The sequence below is a fragment of the Micromys minutus genome (genome assembly GCF_963924665.1).
Source record: "Micromys minutus genome assembly, chromosome: 29".
Taxonomy (NCBI): Eukaryota; Metazoa; Chordata; class Mammalia; order Rodentia; family Muridae; genus Micromys; species Micromys minutus.
In genome coordinates, this window is record NC_137964.1 from 12,442,361 (window position 1) to 12,459,716 (window position 17,356).

The 17,356-nt window shown below is 50.9% G+C and overlaps 2 protein-coding genes across 7 annotated transcripts; both read left to right on the forward strand.

The window, feature by feature from the left end:
• Nucleotides 1–3,666, forward strand: TRIP6 (thyroid hormone receptor interactor 6). The gene is made up of 9 exons (XM_080940593.1): nt 1–256; nt 506–633; nt 728–853; nt 1,103–1,462; nt 1,920–2,013; nt 2,109–2,278; nt 2,823–3,001; nt 3,217–3,337; nt 3,442–3,666. The coding sequence occupies exons 1-9, from the start codon at nt 148–150 to the stop codon at nt 3,571–3,573; spliced, it is 1,419 nt and encodes a 472-aa protein (XP_080796719.1). The 5' UTR covers nt 1–147; the 3' UTR covers nt 3,574–3,666.
• A 2,237-nt stretch (nt 3,667–5,903) lies between these two features.
• Nucleotides 5,904–17,338, forward strand: SRRT (serrate, RNA effector molecule). Of its 6 annotated transcripts, none has more exons than XM_080941092.1 (20): nt 5,904–6,148; nt 6,387–6,526; nt 9,830–9,958; nt 10,198–10,344; nt 10,557–10,745; nt 12,433–12,602; nt 12,684–12,868; nt 12,959–13,057; nt 13,138–13,252; nt 13,913–14,070; nt 14,228–14,289; nt 14,373–14,451; nt 14,689–14,877; nt 15,178–15,351; nt 15,441–15,594; nt 15,705–15,898; nt 16,026–16,182; nt 16,730–16,831; nt 16,934–17,057; nt 17,140–17,338. In XM_080941092.1, the coding sequence occupies exons 2-20, from the start codon at nt 6,405–6,407 to the stop codon at nt 17,213–17,215; spliced, it is 2,625 nt and encodes an 874-aa protein (XP_080797218.1). In that variant the 5' UTR covers nt 5,904–6,148; nt 6,387–6,404; the 3' UTR covers nt 17,216–17,338. The 6 variants fall into 6 exon arrangements, with proteins under 6 accessions (XP_080797218.1, XP_080797222.1, XP_080797220.1 ...); XM_080941096.1 differs by having other exon boundaries at nt 16,955–17,057; XM_080941094.1 differs by having other exon boundaries at nt 16,742–16,831.
• The last annotated feature ends 18 nt before the right edge of the window (nt 17,339–17,356 follow it).

A 17,356-nucleotide genomic window follows, 5' to 3' on the forward strand; every position in this document is an offset into this window, starting at 1 on the left:
GGAAAAAAAAAAAGGCAGAAAAAGTTTCTTTGCGGGAGTCCCAAACGGGGCGTGAGGCCGAAAGGAAGGGAAGGGCCTCAAAGCTCTGGTCTCTGGTCTTGTGGGGGTCCTGACCTCTGTCTGGAGTGGAGTGACCTATTCCAGACCATGTCGGGGCCCACCTGGCTTCCTCCAAAGCAGCCAGAGCCCTCCAGAATCCCTCAGGGGAGAGCGCTGCCCAGAGGCACCCTGGGGCCGCCAACGACCCACGGACCGAGTAAGTGTTCCCCTCTCACACACCTGGGAGTGGCAGAAGAGCCACTGGCCACCTTCCTCACCTTTTCTCCCTGGCCTGCCTGCTTCCTGCTGTCCCTTCCCCAAGCCAGAGGCCCCTGCCCTTGTGCAACTTCCCCTAGCCTCCTGGTCCCTTCCCAGACTCCCAGGTACGGGAAGGAGAGCGGCCCTGGGAAGGGCAGCTTTAACGAGGTACCTCTTCTCCAGTCCCACCTCCCGTCTCTCCCTTTAGCGCTCCAGCCTCACCCCAGGGTCAACTTTTGCCCCCTCCCACCTGAACAATGTTATCAGCCTCCGGGGGTACTGGAAGATCGGGGGCCTGCTTGGGTGGGATCGCATGGAGCGCCCCAGCGCCTGCAGGTGAGAATTGGAGGTGAGGGTAAGATCGAGGTGAGGGAAGCCTAGGTAGGGGGTGTGATCTGTATTTGTTCTTCCTGCTTTGGCTCGGTCCCAGGGGCTCCCTCCAGACAGGGGAGTCATCCGCCCTGGAAGTCTGGATGCTGAGATAGATTCGCTCACCAGTATGTTGGCCGATCTGGACGGGAGCCGCAGTCATGCACCTAGGCGACCAGACAGACAGGTGATTTCCTGTGTCCAGTCTCTTCCCCGTCCTGAGCCAGTTCCCTCTGTAGATTCTCCTCAGCCTCATCTACCCTCTTCACTCTCTTTGAAACTAATACACCTGGTACGAGGAGTCATGAACGTTACCCCCTGGTTAGGCCTAGCCCATGGGAACTTGTCAAAAGTCATTGCTTCCCCGGGGTTCCCGTCTGGCATGCATGGATGTTGGATCTGGCCTTACTGTTTTTGTATTTGCCCATCTTCCCAGGCTTACCGTGGAGGCTCCCTGAAGCCCAGTGGAGGTGCTATTCCAACCCCGATGCTCCCAGCATCCCCTTATGGTGGACCTACCCCAGCCTCCTATGCTACCGCGAGCACTCCAGCTGGTCCTGCCTTCCCTGTGCAAGTAAAGGTGGCTCAACCTGTGAGAGGCTGTGGACTGCCCAGGCGGGGGCCCTCGCAGGCCTCTGGGCCTCTCCCAGGCCCCCACTTTCCTCTGACAGGTCGTGGTGAGGTCTGGGGGACTGGCTATAGGAGCCACCGAGAGCCAGGACCCGGGGTTAAGGAAAGAGCAGCTGGAGTACAAAGCCCTGCAGGGGGAGGAAGAGGAGGTGGGCATGAGCCTCAGGTAAGCCAGGGGGTGGGGGTACTGTGCTTTAGTGGACATTGATTAGGTGCCATGGAGGCTGAGGGATTAAGAAAGATGCTGTTTTTAGGAGATGTTGGTAGAGTGCTTGCCTATTATGTAGGAATCCCAAAGTTCTAGACTCAGCACTGTATAAACCAGGCATGGGGGAGGTAGAGGCAGGAGGATCAGTAAATTAAGATCGTATCTGGCTGCGTAATGAGTTCCAGGCCAGCCTAGGCTATATGAGACACCGTCTCAGATATGAATTAATGAATAAGTCAATCACGGTTTTAGGGTACTCAGAGGTCAAGGATCAAGATGTCCAAAGGGAAGGGGCTTCCTTCCCCTGTCAGCTTCGGAAAGATATTCTCAGAGATTTCAGGGTTCCTGACCTTATGGGTTATTTATAGTATCTGAGACCATAGGCAGCACCCCAAAGCCCCGATTCTCGCCGTAGGGCCCCTTCAGCCATCCTCCAGAAGAGGAGCTGGAGCGCCTGACCAAGAAATTGGTGCATGAGATGAGCCACCCGCCCAGTGGGGAGTACTTTGGTGAGCTGACTTGGTGGGTAGGGTGGAAATGGGAGGAGACGTGGATCCGGTGTGCTGGGTCTGTGGAGACTGATCTCATTCCTCTCTGTCCTCAGGTCGGTGCGGTGGCTGTGGCGAAGATGTGGTTGGTGATGGGGCCGGGGTTGTGGCCCTGGACCGTGTCTTCCATATTGGTTGCTTTGTGTGTTCTACCTGTCGGGCCCAGCTCCGGGGCCAGCACTTCTATGCTGTGGAGAGGCGGGCATATTGTGAGAGCTGCTATGTGGTGAGCAGTTGGGCTGTGAGAGGGGGTTGCTAAATGAAGCATCATGATTGACAGGCAGGTTCCTATCTAAGAGAGGGCCAGATACTCAGTCGGTTGGGACTGGAGGCTGGGCACTCAAGCTGAGGTACAAGGAGAAAGGAGCTAATGTGGTGGCTCAGGCCTATCTGGAGGAGAGCCTAAGCTACAAAGCAAGTTTGAAGCCAGCCTCGCAGGTTTTCGCAGAACCTTTGGTCCATCAACGGAAAGAATGTTTTGGGTATAGCTGAGGAAGACCTGGGATATGGGAATTCCAGGTGTGGGCCACCAGATCTGTTCTTTGTGGTGCTAGGAATGGAACTCAGGGCTTACTGCATGCTGGACAAACACTTTACCAACTGAGTTACAGCCCCAGCCTAAGGAATGAGTTACCTGTGGATACTAGCTGCAGGAGGGTGGAGCAGCCCCTCCTCTCAAGTGGGTGGCCACCTTCCTTCCTTCCTTCGAGACTGAGTCTTACTCTGGAGTGGCTTTTGCCCCCTGAACTTTTTTCCTCTTTTTCTATTAGGCCACCCTGGAGAAATGTTCCACGTGCTCTGAGCCCATCCTGGACCGAATCCTGAGGGCTATGGGGAAGGCTTACCATCCTGGTTGCTTCACCTGTGTGGTGTGCCACCGTGGCCTTGATGGCATCCCTTTCACAGTGGACGCCACCAGCCAGATCCATTGCATTGAAGATTTCCACAGGTCTTACCTTGGTTCAGAATGCCTGCCCTGACCTATTTCTTCATGTCCCAGGGTCTGCCTCTTCTGTTTCTGCCTTTCATTCTTGTTTTGACCCCACTTCCTCCCCCAAGATGGAAACACATCTCTTAAATCCTTTCTCACCCCCACCCCTTCAGCCCTCCTGAGGGGATAGGAGGGAAGGACCTGACAGCCTCTTTGGTTCCCCTCCACTGTAGGAAATTTGCCCCACGATGCTCAGTGTGTGGTGGGGCCATCATGCCAGAACCAGGTCAGGAGGAGACGGTGAGAATTGTTGCTCTGGATCGAAGTTTCCACATTGGCTGTTATAAGTGTGAGGTAAGGGGGTCCCTGGGCAGGAGTGAGAGCTTTGCAGAGCCTGGGAAGCTGGGGGAGAAGTCACAGAGCTCTCAGGCAAATAGAGGTTTTGTTTCTCTGCACAGGAGTGTGGGCTGCTGCTGTCCTCTGAGGGGGAATGTCAAGGCTGCTACCCGCTGGATGGGCACATCTTGTGCAAGGCTTGTAGCGCCTGGCGCATTCAAGAGCTTTCAGCCACTGTCACCACCGACTGTTGACTGCCCTGAGAAGTCCCTGCCGGGATCTTAGCCCCCATCTGTCACCTCCCCCGACCTCCACCCTTAGTGTTTGCTTCCAGATGCTGCCTCTTCATCCTCTCTTCATGAAATAATAACCCCTGGAGTGGTTAAAAACACTTGCAAGTCTGTTCTTTCATTGGAGTCTCGTAGGATGAGGCTGGGTAAATCTCGAAGAACCCCAGCATTCAGGAGGCAGAGACAGACTCTGAGTTTGGGGCCAGCCTGGTCTACAGACTAAGTTCCAGGACAATAAGGGTTACATAATGATATCCTGCGTATATTTATCTTTTGTTAACTCATTCTGTACTTCGGTTGTTACATAAATTAACCCATTCATTGTTGGCTAGGGATGTCTCCAGACGGTTGGATTTCTACTGGTCTTTCAATTCCTTCAGACTTCTGATGATAGCTACGACAGCAGAAGTGATCTTGCAGGTCCAGGCTCCGCTAGCCACTGCTCTCGTGTAGAAACCACAGTGCCAGATGCCAGTGGCCTGTTTTCTTCATCTTGGCCTTGCTCCAGAAGGAGCAGGTATACTTGCTATGCTCACCGATTTCAATTACCCAGGCCATTTTCCAGATGGAGGCATCATAACAGGTCCTACATTTACTAAATATGCTGACCTGCTTGGTATATTTAGCCACAATGCGGTGACATAGGCCAAAGCCAGAAGAGGTAATCTTACAAAGGACATTGTGAAGTATCGCAGGCTGCCCTTGAATTTGATACATAGCTGAGATAGCTGAGGTGGTTTTTGAGCTCTGGATCCCCCCTTCATTTTCCCAGCACTGGGACTGCAGGAGTTGGACACTGCATCTGGCTACTTTTTTTTTTTTTTTTTTTTTTTTTGTGGGGAATGGGAAGGTGCTGAGGATGGGTCAGAGACTCATACGTGCTGAGCAAATGCTCTACCACTAAACTGTACCCTCAGCCTCCCTCTCTCCTTTCTTGGCCTATTTCTTCCCAAACCCAGGTCCTGTCATATGGTAGGCAAGCATTCTATCATTGGATTATATGTCTCACTCTTTCCATTCTCCTCCTCTACTTCTTTCTCAAGACAGGGTTCTATGATGTTTCCTTCTTGAATTATGTGTATGAGCTGGTTGTGGTAGTGCAGGCCTTTAATCCCAGCACTCAAGAAGCAGAGGCAGGCAGATCTTGTGAGTTCGAAGCCAGCCTGGGCTACAGAGGGACTGTAGACCCCAGGACAGCCAGGGCTACACCGAGAAACCTTGTCTTGGAAAAAAAGTTCTGAGTACAGGTATTTGCATATCAATGTGTAAGTGTATGCACACTTGAGCTCGGTGCCCTTGTAATCCAGAAGAGGTCATCAGATTCCTAAAAACTGGAGTTAACAGCATGTGAGCTGCTAGACACATGGGAACTGAGAATCCAACTCTAGTTTTCTGCAAGAGCAGGAAGTGCTCTTAATCACTGAACCATCTTTCCAGCCCCTTTTGGAAAATGTTTTTGAGATAGGGTTTCAATAAATTGCCACGGCTGGCTTTGAACTCATTCTGAAACCCTTGGATTTGGTTCTGCTTTGATTTACTGAGCAGCTTGGGTTACAGGCCTGTGCCAACATAACTGTCCATACTAAGTTTTTAAAATGCTCCCTTGTAAAGACACCTTTACGAGGTTTAAAGACGCTGGGATTTTTTTTTTTTTTTCTTCTTTTCCAGCAGCAAGACTGTGGCATGCTCCCTTCTTAGCTTAGTATTCTATTCATGGAGAAGGGCTTACTCAGTGTTATCTTACGGAATTAGGAATTTAAACTGGGAACCGGTGGATCCTGGTGGTTGCTTCCAGACCTCAACGTAAAGACTCCCATTAAAGTATTGGGCATTAAGTTTGAGATTTACACGTTTTGAGTGAGTATTGGGCTCCTCTGTCCAAGAAAAGCGGGAAGAACGCATTTTATAGTAGCACATACTGTAGATTTCTGCAGAAGAAAATGGTGGGAGGAGATGCCTTTAAAATGGTTGCTTCTATGCATTGGGGATGATGACATCCATCATCCCCAAGCCCATCGACAGCGTGAGGAGGAGCAGATCCGCCCTTAAGGAGGTCAAGAGGTGTCCCAATCCAGGGCTCCTGCAAAGCAACCTCTGGATGCAAAAGCTCCTACCCAGGAGGCGTAAGGGGAACGAAACTGCTCCATTCCCCGCATTTTCAAAAAGGCACGAGCACATCCAGAAGATCTGGCTTGGCTCAGCTCAGCTTCCGTAGTTCCTGGTGCTGGGGCGATTTTGTCGTAAAACCGCGCGAGACTTCTGAGTCTCCACCCCTTTTCCCGTCATTCCTTTAATCTCTTAGTTCTAGTTTGATAGAGGGTCTTGTTTGTAGTTGGAGGCCGAACTCCGCGTGTGACGTAAGCTGCGCGCGCGACTCCTCTAACCCTCCGCGGTCCGGCTCTCATCTTTCCATTCATCTCCCGGCTGAGAATCCCCGCGTCTCCGTCAAACCCTCTGTGCGGCCCATTGTCGCGCGTTCCGGTCCGCCCGGAAAACAAGCCCGCCGGCGCGCGCTTCCAACGGCCCCGACCGCTGCCAGGTGGGGGAGGGGAAGGAAAGGCCCGGGCGGCGGGATCGGAAGGAGAGGACTGTGCCCGGGGGCTTCGGGGGTGGATAAGGGGGAACCCCTGGGGACAGTGAAACTGTCGGAGCGATCGCCCTGCCCGGGATGGCAGGCCGGCCTCGGCGGGAGGGAGGCGGGCGTGCTGTCCCCGGGGGACTGTCCTTCCTCTGGTCCTTGTTCATCATCACCGTGTCCACCCGCCGCCGGGCCCCAGGCCTCCTCTGACAGCACCATGGGTGACAGTGATGATGAATACGACCGAAGACGCAGGGACAAATTTCGAAGAGAGCGCAGCGACTATGACCGTTCCCGGGAAAGAGATGAAAGACGGCGAGGGGACGATTGGAATGACCGGTGAGACAATATTAACGCCCCCCCCCACGTCCACCCCACTCTGCAACAACTTTGTGCGACGCAATTTGTTTTTCCGTTCCCCTTGGTCGTCCTTGCTTTTTCCCTTGCAACATCTTATTAGGATGTAATCTACCGTTGAATCATTTCTGTAGTCGAATATTTCCTGTTCATCTGAGCCTTTAACATTTTGAATCCGGGGCTTTTAATTTTAAGATCAAAGAGACCAGTGGTGGACAGGAGCTCGGCACAGCCGGTTGGATAACTGCATCTTCGGGCAGGCTACATAGGGAGACCCAATCTTAAACCCAAATAAGAAATCACAAATTGATCAGAAGCGTTAGGACTAAGAGTCTGAATGGGAAAAAGTCTTTATACTGACATCAGGATTTTGCACCCCCAGCTCCAATGGAAAAGATAATTTCTTAACCTTGTTGGCTTGAAAATTGTAGGTAGATGAGGACTTGTGCTTCTGTCTACCTTTCCTAATGCTGGAATTATGGGAATGTTCTACCACATCCTGTTTAAGAGATTTTTGAAGGGATTTTTTAAAACAGAAGAAATATGGATATATATATATATATATATATATAAAATGTATGTTTGTTTATGGGGGGTTTGCTTACATTATGCCTCATTCATGCCTGCTGCCCATGGATACCAGTAAAAGGCATTAAATCCTCTGGGAAATGGGGAGTAAAGCTGGTTGTTTTGTGGGTGTTGGGACTCAAACCCTAGTCCTCTGCAAGAGGAACCCACCAGTGCTTTTAACTACAGGGCAAGTTAAAAATAACAAAAGCAAAACCAATTTAGTGAGTTAAATGCCGTAGCTCACCTTGAAAACAAATTTATCTTTTAAAATTTATTGATTTGAGTGCTTTATTTGCGTGACAGAAGAAGGATTAAAGGTGTGTGCCACTATTCCTGGCAGCTTGGGTTTTGTTTTTTTTTTTGTGATTTCTGTGCACCACATGCATGCTGTGCCTGATATCTGTAGGAAGCCCGGACAGAATATTGTATCCTTGGAACTAGAGCTGATGGGGGTGTGAGTGGATCCTGGGAGCTGAGCTTTGGTTCTTCTAACTCATGAGCGCCACCTCTCTAGCCCCTTGCGCTTCAGCTTTTAAGACAGGGTCTCACATAGAGCTGACCTGCATTAAGCCTCTTCAGGGCTGGGAATAGAATTGTGAGCCACCATGCCCAGCTCTTAGTGGTTCTTTAAGAAGGAAATCAAATTTACTTTTCTGAGTCTGAAGCTAGAAGATGAAGTCCTTCAGAGTTTAATTGTGAGGCCTAAGTGACTTTGTTTATATTCTACAGATAGACATGATTATTGCAAAGGATCGTAAGTTCTGAGGAACAGATGATGACCACAGGTAGAGTGTTTTGGAGAGCCACAGGAGACACTTAGCTGGACTTAGGGAAGTCCCCAGACACAGGTGATGTGAACAGCTGAGGTCAGTAGGCATGACACAGTTCAGACAGGAGCACATGCTCTTGGTTGATATAGTGGTTCTTAATCGGTCTTAGTGGAGCTGTAGGAGTGGTGGTCAACACCTTAAGACAGAAATCATGAAAAGGATGCAAGCTTGAAGGAAGAGCGTCATTTAGTGTCCCTGATACAGTGCTGTGTTGGGTTTTCAGGATGAGCAATGGATGAGAAGAATGCATAAAAGAGCATTGTGCTAAGTGTTGCTGTCCCTGCCTGAAGTGTTTTTCACAGGTGCAGGTCTTTTATTGGAGCATTGTCAACACTGGGGCTTCACACTTAGTGCTTGGCAGACATATGCAGGAAAACAAGCTAAGAAGTTGTCACTAGGAGAAAAGCTGTCAGTGTTTGTTGCTAGTGGAACTTGCTGGTAAAAACTCATTTTAGAAAACTTGTATCTACCAGTCTGAGCTCAACAGTGTCTTGATGTGTAGACTCTTCTGAGATGAGCAGTCTTTGCAGTACGTTCTGAGACTGTATAGTGAGAAATGTCAGGAGCTGTTTAAGATCTGGTAGCACAGTGATGTTAATGTAACAATTGAAGGGCATTGGACATTGTAGGCAAGTGTTTGACTCCAGAGACACAGCTCTCGCCTACTGGGGTGGTTTTGATGGAACAGTCTAACACACTCCATGTGTTAGTTTTGAGACAGGGTCTTATGTAGCCCAGTTTTATCTCATCCACTCTGTAGCTGTCTCCATCTTCTAAGTGCTAGAATTACATTCTCCTTGCTCCAGCTCACCCTTGAACTACCTCTTCCTAGGAGCAGGGCTCACACCTCTAATCAGCACTCCTGAGGCAAAGGCAGGGGGATTTATGCAAGGTGGTGGCAATCCTGGTCTAAGTATGAGAGCCTGTGTCAAAAATCAAGAAGGGGACTGGATACCTTTAATTACAGGAGCCAGGAGCTGGAGGATCTCTGAGTTTGATTCCTGGAGAGTCAGTGCTACATAGAGAGACCCTGTCTAAAAATAGATATGAGTAACTAACCCCCCCACACCAGATACCTAGCCCAGCTGTTCAAGAGTGTGAGCATTTTGTCAGCACAGCAAGATTATGTTAATTTTATGTAGAAACCAGAAAGAAAAGCCCAAGTTATCTGAAAAAGCCATTATTTCCTTTTATGATAATGTATCTGTGAGTAGTCGTTTTCTTCCCCCTTATCAAGCCAGACCTTGAAGAGAACAGTGTTCTTCCATAGCAAGTTTTTGTTTTTGTTTTTTTGAGAAAACTTCTCATAAAAACATGTTATTAACTTGGCATGGTGATATAGGGTGATAATCTCATCACTTGAAGCTGAAGCAGGAGGATCTCAAGTTCAAGATCTGCCTGTAGGGTGGCCTGTGCAATTTTGGGACACTGTGTACTGCCTCATGTACAGTGAGTTCAGGGGCGGCCTGTGTAGTTTAGGGACGCCATCTCAAGTTTTCTAAAAGGGAAGCAGGCGTGGGGCCTAGCATAACTCAGTGGTCGAGTGAAGTCTAGAAGTGCTAGACTCAGTCTCTGTATCTGCAGAATAATTATACTAATGCATAGTTTTAAGATTCATAGACTTAACACTGGCTCTAAGGTAGGTGTAGTGATGTGTCCCTGTGACCTCAATACTTGGGAGGTGGAAGTAGGAGCATATAGCTTTGTATATGTAGCAGGTGGAGGCCAGCTTGTGTGTGAACCACCGCAGCTGTCCGGCTGCTGTGTCCTTTTGTTTGCCCATGTGCAGTGCTAGAGGGTGGAACCAAGGCCTGTGTTCTCTAGGCAGGCATTGCAACTGATGGACAGCTCCGTCTGTGCTACTGTAACTTGTTCTTACCTGCAGAGAGTGGGACCGAGGCCGTGAGCGCCGCAGTCGGGGTGAATATCGAGACTATGACAGAAACCGAAGGGAACGCTTCTCCCCCCCTCGACATGAACTTAGTCCCCCACAGAAGCGCATGCGGAGAGACTGGTGAGGTGGCATCACTGTCTTCTCTTACCCTCAGGTCCCTCAGGCCTCAGCCCTGCTCCTGCTGAAAGCTGGCTGCTTCCTTGCCTCAGTCATCCCTCACACCCAGCGTTCCTTTGTCCCTTTTATCCCTTGGGTGAGAGACCATATCCTCCGCGTGCCCCTCCTCGTGCCCTTGACCTTGTTCTGGAGAGGTAGTTCTGGATCTTTCTGTGTCTGACTTTTGTGTCCCCCACCCTCAGGGATGAGCACAGCTCTGACCCATACCACAGTGGCTATGACATGCCCTATGCTGGGGGGGGTGGGGGACCAACTTACGGCCCCCCTCAGCCCTGGGGCCACCCAGACGTCCACATCATGCAGCACCATGTCCTGCCTATCCAGGCCAGGTAGAGCTTGGGGTTCTGGGGAGAAGGGAATTGCCAGGTTTGGGGAGAGTGTCTGGGGTTGTGGGAGACTGGTTGGAGCCTGGGAAAAAGGATAGGTTCTGGGGTGCCTACATGCTTGGAGTGATGGGCATATAGGCACAGGAAGGGGTGACTGACCACCTGGGCTCTCCCTGAAAACCTAGCCTTTCTGATTGGACATCCCTCCCCTCTAGGCTGGGCAGCATTGCAGAGATTGACTTGGGTGTGCCACCACCCATAATGAAGTCCTTCAAAGAGTTCCTCCTGTCTCTGGATGACTCTGTGGATGAGACCGAGGCAGTGAAACGATACAACGACTACAAACTGGACTTCCGAAGGCAGCAGATGCAGGACTTTTTCCTGGCTCATAAAGACGAGGAGTGGTGAGTGTCCCTGCTTGCCTGCCCCCTTTGCCCTGGCCCATTTCTCTGGTCTGACTGGAGGAGCTGCAGCCCTGTCCTCCGGTTCTCCCCACCATGGCACTTCCTGGGAGTGGGGAAGGGGAGGGACCCCACCCACCTCCTTCTCTGCCTTCCTCACTGGGACACCTCCAGGCAGCTGACCAGAGCTACTTAGCTTCTTGGTACAGCACTCAGACTGCGATCCTCTTGTTGGTGTGGGTCACTGTCATCCCCAGTCACCAGGACCCAGTGTGGCCGTGGTCTCCCAAGGCAACGAGTGAAGCCAGACAAGAACAGCCAAGATCTCAGGGTCGTTTGAGAGAAAAAAAGAATTTGAATTTTTTTTTCCTTATGTGGATGTTTTAATTTTAATCAACCATCTTTTCCCCCCTCCTGCTCCTCCTCCTCATCCTCTTTCTGCTCCTCCTCCTTGAAAAGAGCCAGAACTGGGAACTACACCCGCTCATCGACGGAGCTCGGAGCAAACCCACCTCCACCCCCACCATACCCAGCCCATACATGAGCCCCTGGGCTGAGCGGCGGGGCCGGCCAGGCAGACAGGCAGGGCACCGCTGTGCACAATGCAGTGGTCTAGCTGAATGTATTGCTCAGGCAGCTAGTCAGTCAGGGCCCCCACCGCGGAGGCCCGCGTGGGCGGGGCATGTAGGCCGGTCACCCCAGCCAGGAGCCAGCGGGCAGCCCGCCAGCCAGCATGGGCCCTGGGCGCCACTAGTTAAATCTTGAGCTCTGTTTGACCAAGCAGCCAAGGTAAAGATCCTGGAGGTGATGCCTGCGGCTTTCCTCTCTGCTCAGCCTGCTCTGTCCTGTCCTCGTGCCTCTTCTGACTGCCCTGTGTGTCTTTGGATCGCCCATGCACCTTCCATTCTTTCTGTCTGTGTTCTTGCTCTCTGCTAAACACTTCTTGTTTCTGTTTTCTCAATTTGTCTGTCTTTGTTTTAGATTTCGGGGCCCTCACATTTCCCACATTTCTTTTCTCCTACCCCAAATTTCTTCTGCCTTTGTTTTTCTCCCCTGCCCTCAGAGGCCTGTTAAAATATTTTCTTTTTCATGCTCTACCCAGATTCTAACCCTCCAGCCCTCTTCTATCCCATACCTACCTGAGGCTGTGCAGGCACTTGGCCTCTTTCTTTCCTCTTTCCTGCCCCTTCTGCCTTTTCTTCCCACGAGGGGAGAAAGGTGTCCTGCCTTTGGGCCTTTTCTATCTGGTACACTTGAGGTTTCCTTCTGGCTCCACCTGGGGTGGAGGGAGTTGGTGGGAACCTCATCTGGGCTTGGCCAGGAGAGGGAGGCTTTCTGGGTCTCCTGCTCCCTTAGCTTTTTTCTGAAGCTTTGGGAAAGGGCACCTTCTCACATTAATGCTTCCCAGAGGCTCACAGCAGTAGAGCTGCCTCATAACCCTGGCCTTCCCCAGAGCCATGGTCTCCTAACCCAGAGCTCTCAATTCCTGGTTCGCCCTCAGAGCTTTCCAGAGCATGGCCTCTGGTTCCTTTTGGGGTGTTGGGTGGTTTTAGTGCACCCCTTTCTTGATTTTATGACCTTTTATGGGTGTGAGAGGCTATACCCTGCCTTTCTTGGGCCCCTCCCTACATCCAGGTCTTGGCTGTTCATAACTGTTTTGTCTTTCCCTCCTGCTTGCTTTCTTCTCCAGGTTCAGATCTAAATACCACCCTGATGAGGTGGGGAAGCGTCGGCAGGAGGCCCGGGGGGCCCTGCAGAATCGATTGAAGGTGTTTCTGTCTCTCATGGAGAGTGGCTGGTTTGATAACCTTCTCTTGGATATAGACAAAGCTGATGCCATTGTTAAGATGCTAGATGCAGGTATGGGCTTAAAGGTCAGGGAGGTCTTGGCTGGGAAGAGAGACCAGAGCCCTGTGTGACCGCTGGTGTTGTCATTGGTAGCTGTCATTAAGATGGAAGGTGGCACAGAGAACGATCTTCGAATTTTGGAGCAGGAGGAGGAGGAGGAACAGGCAGGCAAGACTGGGGAGACCAGCAAGAAAGAGGAGAGCCGTGCTGGACCAGCGCCCGGGGACGGAGAGCGCAAGGCCAACGATAAGGACGAGAAGAAAGAAGATGGGAAACAGGTTGAGCGGCAGGGCCTGAGGGAGCTGGACACTGCACTGGGGATGGCTCTGTGGCCAGCAAGGGAAACTGACGTCAGAACCATTTCCTAGGCTGAAAATGACAGTCCCAGTGATGACAAAACTAAAAAATCTGAGGGTGATGGGGACAAGGAAGAGAAGAAAGAAGAGGCTGAGAAGGAAGCCAAAAAGGTAGGGTGTGTTTTGCATGAGGCTAATTGTTGCGGGTGGATCCTGGGGGTCTTGATGGCCTGCTCCTGTTGCGTCCACAGAGCAAGAAGCGGAACAGGAAGCACAGTGGTGACGACAGCTTCGATGAGGGCAGTGTGTCCGAGTCCGAGTCCGAGTCTGAGAGTGGCCAAGCTGAGGAGCAGAGAGAGGAAGCTGGTACTGATCGATCTCTCGCTCTGCCCCTTTGTTTTACTGTGGGGTTAGTGTGTGCATGTGGGTGCATTTTTATAAATAGCTGTTAATTGTGTGTCTTGGCTAGCTCCCAGATGAAACAGACTATAAGATTTATTTAATAAGCTTTACAGCACAGTAGCTGAACAATAAGTAACCTATTCTTATTTTCTAAGCTGATCTATTCACCTCCCAGGCAAAAGGCAAAATCGCCAAAATATTTGCATTTTTGTGCTGATTTGGATCTCTACTCCAGATGTGGTCTCATGGTGTCTTTTCTTGCTCTCCCTCTCCCTGGCTGGGATTGGAAGTCCAGCACTATTCTAGCCCTGTCCTCTTTCTCTGTTCAGCCATTGGCAGATTAGCTTTTATTGATAAGTCAGAAAATAAGTGGGGGGAAATGTTTACACCAACATTCAGGCAGGATACACTTTGATTAAGAATTACAGCACTATGTCTGGAGTACAATGAGAAATCATCATTTAAATAATACAAGGATAATTTTACACTGTGTGGGGGTGAGAGGAGGGAGATTGATTCTGGTTTATAGGAAGGGGTTTTCTGGGGTGATGTCTGGTTGTAAGTGCTGCTTACATGTTATATTTATATATAATAAAGTTGTTCTGATGACTACTTCTTGCTTAGAAGAAGCACTTAAAGAAAAGGAGAAGCCCAAAGAAGAGGAGAGGGAGAAGCCTAAGGACGCTGCAGGGCTGGAGTGTAAACCCCGGCCCTTGCATAAGACTTGCTCTCTCTTCATGCGCAACATTGCGCCCAACATTTCAAGGGCAGAGATCATTTCTGTGAGTAGGGACATCGGTCTTAGGGGCAGGGTTGGTGTGAGTCCCAGATCCTTCAGGAACTTGCTTAGGGTTTTAAACAGTGGAGATGAGGGAGAGGAGTGAGCTGAGTTACTTACTATCTGGTGTTAATCTTCCTTGATTTTTTTGACTCTTGCAGCTTTGTAAAAGATACCCAGGCTTTATGCGGGTGGCACTGTCAGAGCCCCAGCCAGAGCGGAGGTAAGAAGGTGGTGTGAGGAGGTGAGGTAGGAAGTGACCACACTGACTCTTCTGGAACGGTGCTGATAAAGTTTCTTATGTAGGTTTTTCCGCCGTGGTTGGGTGACTTTTGACCGCAGTGTTAACATTAAGGAGATATGTTGGAACCTGCAGAACATCCGAGTGAGTGTTGGGAGTGGGGCACAGAAGCTTGGTTGGGCTCTGCTTACCCGTTTCCACATCCACTATAGCCATGAGGCTTCACCCACAGGCTTCACTTGTGTCTGAGAAGCTATGGGACTGTGACCATGGCTCAGGACCCTTTGGGGAGCTTGTGTTTAAGATTCTCTGTAGGGCACATTCTTCAGGGTGCAGCTTCTGGGGCAGTCATTGGCCTCCTTGTTGATTATGTCCTTATAGCTCCGGGAGTGTGAACTGAGTCCTGGTGTGAACAGAGACCTGACCCGGCGTGTCCGCAACATAAATGGCATTACACAGCACAAGCAGATAGTGCGCAATGACATCAAGTTGGCAGCCAAGCTGATCCATACGCTGGATGACAGGACCCAGCTCTGGGCCTCTGAGACTGGGACGCCTCCTGTGCCCACAGTCAGTGACTCCCAGGGGATTGTTTCTAGTGTACCCAATGGCTTCTTGTGCTGCCCCTGACCTCATTTGCCGGTTTTCCTAATCCCTTGGTCCTACTCATAACCTGCCTTGTGCGCCCCTCTGGATACTGTCTCCTCCAGCTTCCAACAGCATAGTCATTTGTGAGTTAGGATGGAAGAAAGTAGGAATGTGGAGAGCAGTTAGGAAACACGGGGTTTGTCTGGGATGCCAATTCTTCCTCTTCACGGTCCAGTTTTTGGGCTGGTTTCCCCGCCTCATTGTCCATCTCATCCTTGCTAGAGCCTGCCCTCACAAAACCCCATCCTGAAGAACATCACTGACTACCTGATTGAGGAAGTGAGTGCTGAGGAGGAGGAGCTTCTGGGGAGCAGTGGAGGACCTCCTCCCGAGGAACCTCCCAAGGAAGGCAACCCGGCAGAGATCAATGTGGAGAGAGATGAGAAACTGATCAAGGTGCTGGTTCTGGCCGTTTGCAGTGTGTGTCCAGGGGCATGCATGCTGTGTCTGTGTATGATGGCTAAGTAGTGTGTCCTCTCCCCCAGGTCTTGGATAAACTTCTTCTCTATTTGCGTATTGTGCATTCTCTGGATTATTACAACACCTGTGAGTACCCTAATGAAGACGAGATGCCAAACCGCTGTGGCATAATCCACGTTCGGGGGCCCATGCCTCCCAACCGAATCAGTCATGGAGAAGGTACACTTCGGGTCCCCCATGTCGTCTTTCATGACCAACCTCTGTCTCCTGTTCCTCCTCTTACCCCTTGCTTCAGTTCCCCTCTCAGCCTGCCTCTGTCATCCACACAGTGCTGGAGTGGCAGAAGACATTTGAGGAGAAATTGACTCCGCTGCTGAGTGTGCGTGAATCCCTTTCTGAGGAAGAGGCCCAGAAGATGGGTCGTAAAGACCCAGAGCAGGAAGTGGAGAAGTTTGTCACCTCCAATACGCAGGAACTGGGCAAGGATAAGTGGCTCTGTCCTCTCAGTGGCAAGAAATTCAAGGTCTGGGATGTGAAAAGAATTGGTAGGGTGGGTTGGGAGGTGTGCGAAAAGATTGGAGAGGTTGTTACTGTCCAGCGGGGTTCGGGAGGAGAGACTGCAGCATGCTGTCCTTATCTCCTCCTCCCAGGGTCCAGAGTTTGTGCGCAAACATATCTTCAATAAGCACGCCGAGAAGATTGAGGAGGTGAAGAAGGAGGTGGCGTTCTTTAACAATTTCCTCACAGATGCCAAGCGCCCAGCTTTGCCTGAGATCAAGCCAGCTCAGCCACCTGGCCCTGCCCAGAGTAAGATACGATCTGTGGTGGCCGCCATACCTTTGACTCCTTTATTCCTCTAGAGAAGGTGTCTCAGTCAGGGTTTCTGTTCCTGCATCATGACCAAGAAGCAAGTTGGGGAGGAAAGGGTTTATTCAGCTCACACTTCAACACTGCTGTTCATCACCAGAGGAAGTCAGGACTGGAACCCAAGCAAGTCAGGAAGCAGGAGCTGATGCAGAGGCCATGGAGGGATGTCGCTTACCGGCTTGCTTCCCCTGGCTTGCTCAGCCTGCTTTCTTATAGAACCCAAGTCTACCAGCCCAGGGATAGCACCACCCACAATGGGCTGGGCCTTCCCCCCTTGATCACTAGTTGAGAAAACGTCTTAGAGCTGGATCTCATGGAGGCATTTCCTCAACTGAAGCTCCTTTCTCTGTGATAACTCCAGCTTGTGTCAAGCTGACACAAAACCAGCCAGTACAGAAATGTACTCCACTAACCTCCAGGCCCAGTTCCTAGAGTTCTTGTCAGTCCCTTTCCTCCCCCGCAGTAATTCATGTTTCTGTCCATGTTGTACTCCCCCCAGGCCTGACCCCAGGACTTCCCTACCCACATCAGACGCCACAGGGCTTGATGCCGTATGGTCAGCCCCGGCCTCCCATCCTGGGCTATGGAGGTGAGTGTGGAAAGGCAGTGCAGGCGTTTGCGATTTGTGGGGGCTACAAAACTTAGGCTGAGTTGAGGTCAGTTTTTAGTTCACCCTGGGTCTTTCTCATAGCTGGTGCTGTCCGCCCTGCAGTCCCAACAGGAGGGCCTCCCTACCCCCATGCTCCATATGGTGCCGGCCGTGGGAACTATGATGCTTTTCGAGGCCAAGGTTATCCTGGGAAACCTCGGAACAGGTGAGTATGAAAGATGCCCAAGCTTCCCCCACCCCCACCCCAGACTATAGGGATGTCTGTTCTTACTGCCTTTATTTCACAGGATGGTTCGAGGAGACCCAAGGGCCATAGTGGAGTATCGAGACCTGGATGCCCCCGATGACGTTGATTTCTTCTGAGCCTCTGCGTCCCTCATTCTGCACAGCTACATCCATACCTGTGACCACTTTATCCCATCAGCTGAGAATTTTTTTGTACGTTATTTTGCCCGCTAGTAAAAACACTTTGATGATGTCTGTTAACTGTGTGTCCTATGCTCC